The 13,167-nt window shown below is 42.2% G+C and overlaps 1 protein-coding gene across 1 annotated transcript; it reads right to left on the bottom strand.

The window, feature by feature from the left end:
• Window positions 1-60: 60 nt before the first annotated feature.
• mmp9 (matrix metallopeptidase 9) lies at window positions 61-4,522 on the bottom strand. The gene is made up of 13 exons (XM_035160388.1): window positions 4,204-4,522; window positions 3,679-3,917; window positions 3,398-3,546; window positions 3,155-3,283; window positions 2,862-3,035; window positions 2,575-2,748; window positions 2,315-2,488; window positions 2,053-2,208; window positions 1,776-1,965; window positions 1,543-1,682; window positions 1,294-1,444; window positions 900-1,003; window positions 61-773 (listed from the first exon to the last, which is right to left on the bottom strand). Exons 1-13 carry the CDS (start codon window positions 4,339-4,341, stop codon window positions 649-651), a joined length of 2,043 nt encoding a protein of 680 aa, XP_035016279.1. The 5' UTR covers window positions 4,342-4,522; the 3' UTR covers window positions 61-648.
• Window positions 4,523-13,167: the final 8,645 nt, after the last annotated feature.

The raw sequence follows: 13,167 nt of genomic DNA, 5'->3' as shown, positions 1-13,167 counted from the left end.
GGTGTGATAGAAATAAAAAAAAATCTATGCTAATGTGAAAAAGTGAGACAGGTGACAGTGTTATAGGAAGTTTCCAAGAAATGTTTATTGCATTTAAAGTTAAAACTTGTAATACAAAACACATCAGTTACATAAATAATTTCAGTGAAGGAGACATGCATTGTCTTCCAGTGCAATTAATTGGCTCTGAAGCCATCTTGAGAAAAACACAAATAGAATTACACAAAACAAATAAGCTTTAGGACACAAAAATAAAAGATATTACTATAAATACCAAAATAATCTAATACTGTTGAGAGTCTGAACCCGTCAGACATAAAGAAATTGTTTGGAATCGGATCCAAACAGCTTTTGAGAATAGTTAAGTTGTGGTTATTGGTCTCAGACTTTAGGCTACCATAACATTATGAGTTCACAGATAATCTGACTGAGGGCAAGTCAGTGTCAAAGATCACAATTTGCTTTCCTGTATTGGGCCTTTGACTGATTGTTGGGCCGGTGCTGTATGTTTTAGTACCAACAGCAATGATGGTCAATTATTTACATCCCAGAAAGCACATGCATCATACAACAGGCACTACACACAAATACTGCATCACATTCTCCCTGATGACCCAATTTTGAGCTCATTCCTGTGGGTTCATCTGCTCAGTACTGGTAGCCTGCAGAATCAGAGCACTTGAGGAGGTCATATTTCACGTAGCCAACACGGTCCACCTGTCTGCGGGAGTTCATACGCCAGTAGAAGCGGTCCCGGCAAAAGTAGAGGTGACCTAAAGTAGAAACAATGGAAACAAATCAATTGCAAAATTCAGATAAGTGCAAATATCTACTGTTACAGTAATGTGATTTTGGTTATTTAGAGTAAACAAAGATTTGAAATCGACAGATCTATTTACCATTGTACTGGAATACATCATGAGCGTCATTGGGGACGCCACCGAAGACGACATCTGTGTACTTGGGGTACCCATTGTCGATTTTCTGGGCCTTCACGTCAAGCCTGCGTTGATAAGACACAAAACCATCCCAGAAAATGTCACTAAAACTGTCCAAAACAAACAGTCGCTCTCCTCTTAAAGCACAGACTTTAACAATGTCGTAAAATTGTTATTATGTTAACAGTTAGTTTGACTGAACAACCACAGCGGGGTGGGGTTTAACTGCCTCGTTAAAAAAACAAATAAGATGCTAAGAATAGAAGAAATGGTTGAATTTGAGCCAAACATCTTTCAGCAACAACATTCTTCCCAAACTTAAACAAAATGACTCAAAGGCCCAAGTTCAACTCACCTCCAGAAGTTCTCCCCACTGAAGAGCAGCACTTTGCCCTTCCCTCTCTGCAGAGCTCCCTCCACCTTCTGAATGCTGGCGGGGAGGCCGAGCTTCTCAATGCTGCGGGGCCCCAGAACACTCTGCCCTGTGTACACCCAGAATCTGTTCCCTAAATAGATGGGGGGGAAATGACAGCGTGAAGCTCTGCACTTCTGTTTTGTGTGTTAGTGGTTACTTTTATATCTATACTTTATGAAGCTTCTTTACCTGAGAAGAAGTACATCTTCTTGGTCAGAAGGTCCTCGAAAGCAGAGTCAATGACCGCTGGCAGAGCTGGCCACTTCTTCGAAAGAGAAAACGGTCCCTTGACTGCTCCATCACCCCTGCTGGGCATCTTCCAGTAATTTCTGTTGATTAGAAGATAAAATCAAGACATCCATCAATGCTGCCGGCTTGTGGTCATTTATACTTCTCTTTTAGAAAAAGACTGATTTGCTCACCCGTTCTCAAAAAAGTGAAGTTCTTCCTCAATTGTAGTGATGGTGTCAAATTTGGGCAACTTGCAAGCGTCTCTGGTTGGATCGACAGGTTGAGGTGTGGTGGTGGGTCCAGTCGTTTCAGGTTCTGGGTAGGGGGTGGTGGTGGGGGAGTTGGGCTGAGGAGGGGTGGGATCCGGGCCTGTTCCGCTTCCTAAAAACAGAGATGGTAGAGAGAAGTTTAATGATTGAGAGTGATTTTTTTTTTTTAACTTTTCCAGGAAGCCTGTTGTAACCTCACCATAGAGATACTGAATGCCTTCAATGTCATCTTTGTTCAGGGAGAAGTCTTCCACATAGCTGTACATGGGGTACATGAGAGCCTCTCTAATGTTGGAGTGATCCAGGCCGAGAGCGTGACCAAACTCATGGGCTGCCACCAGGAACAGACTGTAACCTGTTCCACACACAGTAAGGACATTTCATGAATAATGAACGTAAAACACACAGCCACATCACTTTGTCCATTCTGCACACTGTGTCCTATATTTATGTTTACTCACCCTGGTCAGGACAAAAACCCCATTTCGTGTCATCGTCATAGTTGTCAGTGGTACTGCACCACAACTTGCCATCTCCTCGTCCCTCACTGGTGCAGGAGTCATACTCTTTTCCCAGGAACACAAAGGGGAAGTGGCAGGGCTCTCCCTCTGAATTGCCACCGATTACAGCGGTGTCTGACATGACAAGAGACAACAGTCAGAACACAATCCGCTGTGGCTGCACTCCACACTGTTTACGTGTTGTGGTTCCTGTCACTCACCTCGACTGGGACAGAATCCATACGTCTGGTCTTTGTCAAAGTTGCCTGTGGTGGCACACCAGCGGTAACCATCACTGCGGCCCTCTGTGGTACATTTGTCAAACTCCTGGTCCAGGAAGATGAAGGGGAAGACACACTCAGCTCCGCCTGCGTTTCCTCCAATTGTGTAGAGAACTGTCAGGAGGAGAATTGGGGGCAAGGATGAGCGGGCGAAGCGAGTCCACATGTCACAAAAGCAAATGCCCATATCTAGGTGATCTATGATTGCCCTAGAAGAATAAACTTACGTTCACTTGGGCAGAAGCCATATTTTTGGTCTCTGCTGAAATCAGCTGTAGTGGCGCACCATGGCAGGTTGTCTGAGCGGCCATCAGTGGTGCAGGTGGTGTAGGACTTGCCCTCGAAAGTGTATGGGAAGTGGCACATGGCACCATCCGCATTCCCGTAGCGCGTCTTCACAGCTTAGTTGAGTAAATGAAACATATTAATTTAATGCATGTATGATATGAACACCAGGGGGAGACATCTACACATGTATTGTTTAGGGGAGTAGTATCTTTTGCTATGCATTGCCAATTACCTGGTCCTTTACCCAGGGTCCAGTTCTCATCATCGTCAAAGTGAGCGTCTCCCTGGATCCCCTCACCAGGGGGATAAGCATGAGCCAGAAGGCCATCCTTACCATCGAATGGGTATGGGTCTCCATGGTCTGAATAGAAAATGAAATCATACATCAATCCTTGATTTACCTTCTAAATAACATTTCAAATATGGAATGTCAGTGTGTACAAACAATAGAAATGGCCACCCTACACGAACATACCTGCTCTACCGAATGAGATCATGATGTCAGCTGTTCCGTCAAGGAGGCGTGTAAAAGTTAGAGGGGTCACATCACTCCACACCTTGAAGGCTCTGTAAAAGGCATCATCAATCAGGGAGCTCTCCATGTCTGGAGAATAATTAAGGATCCTGTGAAGAGAGAGCAGAATGACAATGAGACCTCTGGATACCCTTCGTATGTTGTCCCCTGCATTACAAAGCAAACCATAGCGTTAGAATATATTAAAAACTTGTGTTGAACTTTTCTTTCTCTCTACTCACCTATAAGTGACGTCCTTGTGGTCCCATTTGAGTTCTCCATCAAAGGTTTGGTAGTTGGCCACATCGGGAACCCCACAGCGAGGCCGCTTCATGGCCTCCTTGGTGGACTTATCCAGCTCTCCAGTCTCTTCCAGCCCCATCTGCCTCTGCATCCTCTTCAGAGCCTTGGAGGTGGACACCATCGACTGGAAGCCACTGCGTTGCAAGCTGTCCAAGTAGCCAAACCTCTTCAGATAAGTCTGAAGGAGAAAATGACAATCAACGTCAGCGGGTCCAGGCAGACGATTATATCACATGGGAAACAGGGTGGAGTGGGCCCTTAAGAAGTTAACCATTCTGTCCACATGTTTTTGTGACACCTGCCTAACACTCTCATTTAGCTTAAATTGAGTAGAAAATATATTCTTTTTTATTTATATAATAACAATCATTTCTGTTCAGTAAATTTCCTCCTGGCACAGCTTTATTGCATTCTGTTTTGGGGATTCCAGTCTATTAAGACAAAATGAACCATCTGCTACTCACTTCTGCCAAATCCGAATCAGTCATGTTTTTGAGGATGTCTCCTGGGAAGGTGACGCTGACGGTCCTGAGGGGAATGCTCCATCCGTCCTGGATGCTTATCCCCAAAACTAAACACACAGCTAAAGCGCAGCATCTCATGATGAGAGCTACTTTGGATTGCTGAAAAAATGTGAGAAAACAAACAAAAAGAGCCCCGCAGGGAGCAAGTGCTCAGTCAGCCAAATGAAATGAAAAAGCCCCTTGAAGATCAGTGTCGTTGGCTTTCCTCTTTGTTTTGACCGGTGGCTCCTGCTGTTGTCTCTCTGCTTTGTGCCCTTAGTTGTGGACCTTGTATTTATGCAGGGTAACTTCTTAGTCACATAACCTTGTCCCCGCCTACTACCGATCTCAAACCTCCCACTTACATCTTGACAAACTGTCTAGTTACATGGACGTGGGGGAAATTCCAAAATATCCACATTTAGCTTTACCAAACAGGTATTGAGTGGTGAACTAATCATTCTTTTTTGGGAGGTATTTCAAGCTCAAAGGGCGTGGTGTTGTGTAAACAGTAGTGGTGGTGGATAGGACTAATTATGGAAAAATAGTATAAGTTAATGCATGCCTGAAAAACCAACACAAATTATTTAACCTAATGACAAATAACTTTAGAAGCTTTTAAAGTTTCAGTTTTCTTAGGAACTTAAATAATTAAAACTGAAAAAAAAAATAGCTTAAGGAAATAACCTAAAGAGTCTAAACACATTGTGAAGATGCTCAGTGTAGATTGTTGATATTATCTTTCAATTCCTGGGAGAAGCTGTCATGCACATGTACAGTATTTGTATTTCTACCTGAGTACAACACACTCATCATGGGACCGGGCCAGACACTTCTGTTATTTCTATGCTTAAAGTAGTGATATGGTTCCACTTTTTTTTCATAAATAGAAATTTCCTCTTAATCTAAAGTTGGATTCTGAATAAAATGAGGACCAGTCAAAAGTGGCTCAGTTGCTTTTTTGTTTTCTAAGATGACAAATTACTGAGGTGCTGAAGCCTTTAGATTTGATTGTTATTACAGTGTTGTTGTTTCTGGCCAGATTCTCTGGAACTTCCTCCTTCATGATCACTTTATGCTGTTGCTGATTCAACACCCCCACTGGCATCATACGCACTAATGAATGCAATACATTGCATTAGTAACACCGCCTATGTCTCATTTGGTAATGATTAACCAATGTTTCTGTATTTTTCCAAAAAAGAGGACCTTTATTTTTCGTGAGAAATCTCTGCTGCATAACAACTTGTGACATGGATAAAAAACCTAAAACAAAAAACAATGATATGTACATATATTTTTATTCTAAAGAACAAATTGAGTGTTGGTTAGTCTCTGATCTTGAGAGTGCCTGCTATGTGCAGTCGTGGGTGCGTCGTTGGGTAGAGGCTGATGTTTGAGTATCAAGGTGTTGTGGGCTCAGATGTGTCTCAGTCAGCACATCATGAGTCACTCTGCTCCCACATGAGTGGCCACAGCTGCAGATGAGGGGCTGACTTCCACTGCATTTTCAGATGCAGCTAAATACACAGTTATTTTCAGCTGATAAGTCATAAGAGAGGGTGTTTTCTGCCCAATCTCCCAATAAAGTTTTTACAAATCAGATGGTAAATTAAATCTTGTACCTATTAATGTCCTAATGAGGAGGCTGTGGGTTGTTCTTGCGGTTTGATGAGGTGGTGCATCCTTCCTCATTCGTGACTGCTTGGTTCCTGATGTGGTTGACACATCACACATATTGGAACAATCTCACACCATTTGCTAACTCATTGTTGACGTGTTTAAGAAATGTGGTCATATATTCTTTTTTAACTGTGTGAAATCCATATATGTCTACATCGGTTTCATTAGCCCTTATATGTTCTTAGTCCTGATGACACACATCTCCAGTTTTGATGATGATACTCAAGAGAGGTACTAAATTTTTTATTTCCCATATCTACCTCTGCCAAGGAGGTTATGTTTTCATCTGAGTTTGTTTCTTAGTTTGCAGGATTCTGCAAAAACCACACAACCGATTTCCATGAAATTCTGTGCAGGCGTGAGGCATGACCCAAAGAATAAGCCTTTGAATTTTGGCGTGGATCAAAAATAAGACATGTTAAGGAGACAGATATTTATGAATGTGTGAAATTTGGTGCAGATCCAAATAAATATCCGGATCTAGTGAATTTAAATATGGTTTTATAAGTGGACTGTTTGGCCTTGGTGTTATGGACTCTCCAAGGGCCATTCTAGTTTGTAATGCTTTTAATGCCATTACTGATTCTTAATTTATATGCACATTATTTATATGATGTTCTCGACAACAAACCCAACACATTGTTCCTGGAAATGTTAATTCTGCATTGAACTGAAAAATATGAATTGATTTCATTGGTATGGAAATGAATAGATTTATAAACAGATATTAGAGAGATGTAAGACAGATACACACAGAGAGAATGCCAGCTACAGTGTAGTTGCATTTACCACATACACAGTCTATGAAATATGTTTTGTTCAGCTGGGTTATGTTTCATTCAGACTAAATTTGGTCTATGCAGCCTCAAATAGAACGCTCAACAACAGCCCACTTCCATTTGACGCGAGGTTATTTCTTTTTATGTGTCTCATGGCAGATCCCTGGGCCTCCTTTGAAAACATCTGCCACTAATTTCACATGGCGTCAAAGCCTTAATGAATATGGCTCTGTGTATTTTAACAAATGCCACATTTCACTCGGTTTCACCACTCTGCTCTCAGAAAGACGGCTGGCAGAGACGCTCGAAAAAATACAATTTTTTTGGCATGACATTCTTCCCCAAATTTCCCCTCAGTGGCAGCGCTGGCAGTCGGCACACGCCATGGAGCTGTGTGAGGTGGCCAACTGCGTCATCACAGAACTGGATAATATCATCGTAGAGGAGCGAGACCCTCACTGCTTACATGGGTGGGATCTTTATGATGAGGTTAACCGTGTAAGCAACAGAGCCGTGTAATGTTGAAAAGGTTTTCCTTGGGCTGTTAAAACACACAGAAAGGCTGAATACGACAAAACACTGAATGAATTTTGGCATTTTAAGGTCAGTAATTGCTCAGGGTGAAAACTCTGATGATGTGTGAAGCAATGTAGTCGTGTATTCGCATGAAAATTCGATGTATTTCATGCCCTGATTTTAAGTAGCTGGCCTGGATCTTTCTGTTTACAGTTGAGCGCTGTACAGAAAGTTGTGCAACTAGGTCCTTAATTGTGACATGCCCTGTTTAGTTTCAAACTGCCTTGTTAAAGCAATCTGTTTACGTCTTATGGTATGTTTCTAGCGGGCAGTTATAAATGCAAAAATCACTTCCTGTCTGCGGCAGTTGATGTGGCTCCCTGGCCGGCTTCCTTGTTCAGCTGAGTTGAGTTTTACTGGTTTGCTGACTTTGTGGTGGGACACAGAGACTGTGCAACTCGCAGGACCATCACAGCGTTTGATGTGGAGGACGGGTTACCCCATCACCAGGTACTTTACCCAGCCCTGCTGAGTCTGCTGTGCCTTTGCAGTTATTCTGGGAAGAGTTTTGTTTTTATACCCCACTAACCTCTCACAACAGTTTATCTTGGCTTTCCAAGGAGTTTGCCTCTGTGTTTCCTTTGTTTTATTTTCGGTCACTGTGTGTTGTTCGACCTCATTTTTCACGATGACAATGAAACTATAAACAGCATGTCTAATGTACTGTCTCTGAAAATTTGTAACCCCTTTCTAATTAGGCAGGATACTAAGCATGCTTGTGGGTGACACTGATACAAACACAAACAAAACAAATGACACAACCAAAACAGAAACTGATCAAAACAGGCAATGGCCAGGGAGGAATCCATATTGTGGCCTCGACAGCCCTCAAGTGTCACTCATATAACAGCTTGTCTGCAGTGACTCATAAGTCAGCATGATAAATGCAACAGATATAATTCCATGAACACACTGTAAAGTTGTGTACAGTCATCTGAGTGGGATCGCAGGAGCACAAGAGGCCACAGATTTGACTCATGTCTCCCCGGGGCTACAGACAGGAGTGTTACTTCTGCTTCACAAAACACTTTATCAAAATTAGTCACCTTTAGTCACCTTTGGGAATATTTCTCTCTCCCTGTGTTTAAACACTTAATGACCATGAAAAGGTGGATTCCAAAAATGAAAGGAATCTAACAAACATACAATGTAAATATTTTTCAACACTCTTAGACATGACTCTCAGATGCCGAACGTGTAATAATAGTGATAATGACAATCTTCACAGTTGTGCTGTGTCATCCTGTGTCACCGCCAGCCCGGGCTGAGCAACATAAAATACGAGGTTAGCTTAAAGTAGGTCATTCCAAGAGAACTTCATACTGTGTGAAAATGGAATACAATAAAACAAAAAGAAGATCCTAGCTGTGTTAATCTGATGAAACCTTCATCTGGTTCACATTAGCAGATGACTACATCTCTCGATCTGATGTGGTAGAGTGAAGTTCCAGCTCACTGCTGCGGATCAAAGCACAGTTCAATGTCAACTTGATCAAAGCTGTTCAAAAACGCATGTCATATAAACCACTTCTGCTTATCACTGTTTTCGTTCCCACTGCTCTGGCACCGATTTTTTGGTGGAAACCACAGACCAAAAATGCAAACTTCCTCTTCTTCCACTCAGGTACTCTACAGGATTGGGACACAAACTGATGAGTGAAGCAGGATGTGACAGAAAGGCCTTTAACCACAGGGATGCACATAGACTAATATTTTGCAATGACTTGGTATATGGATATAAATATACATAAATACACACACACGTATGTACACGTCTATATACATCTATAAATGTATATATATATATATATGAAAGAGAAACACATAGATAGCTTCACGAAGACAGAAGAGAGAATGACACACAACAAAGATTCCCATGCCAGAGGCCGGTCAGGGACACTGTGGTTCATCGTAGGCGCCTTAACCCCGAGGCCACCCGAGGGAGTTATAATTTTAAATGATGCTGCTGACAATTTGTATGACCTCGTGTAATGATATAATATCAGTAACAAGCAGCAGGCGGGTTTGGCCAAAAGCCGAGCGAGAGGGTAGAGTACGCCAGCCGAGGCGTGGGCTGCCACTGCAGAACAAGTCCAGGCAGGCAGTGTTGTGTTGACTTTATGGACAGCTATCTTCACCACCACTGTTAAAAGCTCATTACTGCCAGTCATAGGCAGTGGCCTCGATGGGCGTTCCATTCTCTGCCATCCAAATCGCAGCCACAGTGTGTCACTCCCTGAGCCACGATGTGAGCTCTGATTTCATCTAATATTATTATATTCCCATCTAACGTCACGTGGAGCAAAGCCTCCATAACGTTTTTTAAAGAGTAGTTTTTAAAATCTTCTAGGAAAACAGAGAGCCTGTAAACTAAAACAATTAAAGTGCTGTGTTACAGTTGACGTTGTGTGAGCTGTCATTCAAACAATAATAATAAGGAGGTCATGGTACGCTCCATTCAACATGTTTTTAAAAACAATCTTTCAGAGAATGGGAAGAGGTTGGGAATTTACCCTTGTTGACAAAGGACAAGCAGCTGGTAGCAGGCGGGAAGTGAGTCAGGCTCAGCACTTCAGCTGCCTCTGCACACTCTGGCTCAGACTTGTTGAGGCAGGCACTTATTTCTCCCTCTGATGTGTTTGCTCAAAGTTCCCGCATGTGGGGTTGCCGAGGTTTGAACTCGCACGGACCTTAAATAAATGCAGCATTTTCCCTCCGGCACAATGACGTGGCTTGTTACGTACAAACTGTGTCATTTTCCTGCAATGCAGAAAAACAACTTGTACCTTGACATTACTCCTGGTTGTTTTGTTAGAGGTTGTAAAAATCTGCTAATGTCACTGCAGCTGATAGCAATAAATCCAGCCTAACACCACCCCAGGCATATGGCATTTTTACCTTAAGTTACCTGTTTGAAATGCCAGAGGAGAGAAGCAATAAATAAAACCCAAACTGGTTTCATTGTCTTTTTAGTCGTACGTTATTCTGAAGTTCGTCAGTGGGTCCCTGTGACAGCATGTGAGTGATCTTGATGTGGGAACATTTTCGGGGACCTTCCTTTTAGGATCTTTGTGAGATAATCAACAACTCCAGCCAGCGGTTTGCTGCTTACAAATCTACAATGATAACAAAGTTAAAAGTTGTTTATGATAAAAAGTAGATGATAAACTGTCATTTATACTGTGCAGCCTTTTGAAGTGCAGATTCTTGTTTTGGTGTTTGCTCTGCTGAACAGTATGAAACAGGCCAGTTTAAGCATGTGGTCTAACTGAACAAGAGTGGCTTCAGAGTCTGTCTGAGCACAGTGGATCATGTCAATTAAAATGTGGAACAGTGTTTTTTTTTTAAATTTCTAACTTTTATTCCCATTCCAAGATCTCATTGTAGATATGTCTCTAGGTTATGATTAGTTTTTTTTTCAAGAAGGTCTTTGGAAGTGCCATCAGAAGATTTTGAATAAAAGCCTTCGGATACTGAACTGGTCACCAGGACCAGTGGGAGAAGCTTGATGAAGGAACCAGATGTGATCTTCTTCCCCTTCATCACACAAAGAGCCAGATACACAGTCCTCCTGGCCCTGCTCAGTCTGACTCAGTGGAGCAAAAATCATCTTTACCAGCAGGGGGCCCTCTCTCACAAGCACAGTCAGTGGTGAAATAGAGCTCTGGTACAGGGAATTAGTGTCAGGAGGAAAATGTAGCATCAAGCTTTGACAGCCACATACTGTATGTGGAAAATCTCTCTTTGACCCGAGGGTGTAAATTATGTAGCAAACAAAGCAGAAAACATCGCTGCTCGATTTGTTACATAAAAACGTCCTTTCCACTGAAATAATGTGAACCATTTATTCCAAATTGTCTTCGTCAGGGTTGACGCAGGAGGAAATGTTTCCATATTACAACCTTTCTTCAAGGCTGTGCGCTCAAAATGCCTCCTGAGGCAGAGATTGGATTTAAGACATGATTGATGTTGTTTTAAAAGCCTGTTTGGTGAATGACTGATTGTTTGGGTATATTTGTTTTCTTTGTTTTGCGCCCCGATGCCATTATATTGAAGGGTATTCACGCATGCTGTGATCCGTCATTGCTGTTTTTTGGTTTGTAGAAGACAATTAATCACAGAGTTTCAGCACTTTTAGATTATATTCACAAGGAGGAGTGATGACATTAATCTAATAATGCTTATCTAAGACACGTTGCATATTATCACGTCTTCATCGGCCCTGTTCAGTTGTTACAGCATGGATGCAAATTTCCCATCTGCTGTAAATTGGCATCCACTCGTTTTCTTTAAGTTTTCAGTTGCAGATTCTCATTAGTGACAATGCCAAATGGATGGTCCCACACAAACACAGATGCTCTCTCAGCACAATCGCTCTGTTTTCATGAATGATTGCTTTTCTGTGAAATCACACAGAAGAACGCCAGCAGTCAACCGTATACGTGATGGCGGATGTTGCCCTGCGTTATCTTGTGTAACACCATCATACTGTAAATGCTGATGTGACGTAATCCAAGACAGATGTTGTGGTGGTGCATAAACTGTTCTGACAAGGAGCCTTGTTTCCAGTTGTGCAGCAGCACCGGGGGCACAACACCCTTGCTTATTCATGATGCCTGATCAAAGACCAGGTAGATCAAAGCGCTCCTCCATTTTTTATGAAAAAAAGCCCTGCACTGGGACACAAATATCATTCCTTACATTTTCCCCTCAGCCTGCCCCCCCGTGAAGGAACAGATAGTCGTTGGGGAATTGAAACGTTTTTTGTCTGTTAGAGCTTCGGCTAATGTACATAGCAAAATATTGACCTGAAACATGGTAGATATTGATCCAAATAGGAGTATTTCACCAACGGAGAAAAGGGCAGGCGTGGAGGTCACTTGCATTCTTGTTATTACAACCCTCTGATGTTAATTTACCTTTGTTCCCAAACACATGATTACCACAACACATATTTCTTGTGAATTTCCTTTGCAAACCAAACAAATGCAAATAAACTCTGACATCTTTACTCTGATAACAACAGGCCAGTGCTGTGGGCTCCGCTCCTCCCTTCAGGATCCGCGGTTAATAGCCACGTTAGCCCCAAGGACAGGAGGTTACCACAGGGAAAGGTCACCTCTGCTATATTAGAAATACGCAGCAGTGGTATTTCCTTTCCTCATTTATTTGTAGTTCTTATCTTTAGTCTCCTTCAACCTGATATTCAGTCCTGCCCTGAAACTTTGCATCTTTGCCCAGGAAACTGAGCCAACATGATGAGAATAGCCTCACAGGCTGAATATGTAAAACATTCCAGCAGTTGAACCAGATTATTGATTTGCATTGCTTTCTGGTCAGTATTACATTGCATGAAAGTGCATTCATGTTCAGTGAATTTTTTTTATGGATTCTGGACACGTTATATATGAAAGAGGTGACAGAAGTGAATAAATTGACAGCTTGACTCAGATTACGTGCTCTCTCCAGGAAAATCTTACGTTGCCAGATATTAAAGGAATTCACACACAGAGGAGAGAAATGGGCTGTCAGAGCTGTGACAACTCTCGACTGTTATCCAAGAGCCGCTTTCTGCATTATTGCACCGTGGTAATGAGAATTCTAACAGCGCTGCTGAGCTGCAACAAGGTGCCAATACAAAGTAGAGATATCCGGGGCCTTATGTGTTGATTGCTGTGGGAAAATTATAAATCAGGAAGGGCTTTCTTGTCAAGAGGAGTGAATGGGTAGAAAATATGACTGATATAGTGTTCTGTTTAAAAAAAAACACCTGAATTGATGCACCACGTAGGAGGGTGTTTGTATGAATGAGTGTATCATCAATTTGCAGACAGGAAGTGGTTTTGTAGGAGGGAAAGACTGAAAAGCATTTATCTTTAGACCCGCA

Source organism: Hippoglossus stenolepis, chromosome 6, assembly GCF_022539355.2.
Source record: "Hippoglossus stenolepis isolate QCI-W04-F060 chromosome 6, HSTE1.2, whole genome shotgun sequence".
Classification (NCBI taxonomy): Eukaryota; Metazoa; Chordata; class Actinopteri; order Pleuronectiformes; family Pleuronectidae; genus Hippoglossus; species Hippoglossus stenolepis.
Note: the sequence above shows the minus strand (reverse complement) of the source record. Positions and strands in the feature narration are given on the sequence as shown.

Excerpts from the sequence above, each read along its gene's own strand:
- mmp9 (XM_035160388.1), bottom strand. The coding sequence starts at position 4,341 with ATGAGATGCTGCGCTTTAGCTGTGTGTTTAGTTTTGGGGATAAGCATC. Across the intron at positions 1,445-1,542 it reads GAAGATGTACTTCTTCTCAG|GGAACAGATTCTGGGTGTAC; the intron begins GTAAAGAAGCTT and ends CCATCTATTTAG. Across the intron at positions 774-899 it reads TGATGTATTCCAGTACAATG|GTCACCTCTACTTTTGCCGG; the intron begins GTAAATAGATCT and ends TTTCTACTTTAG.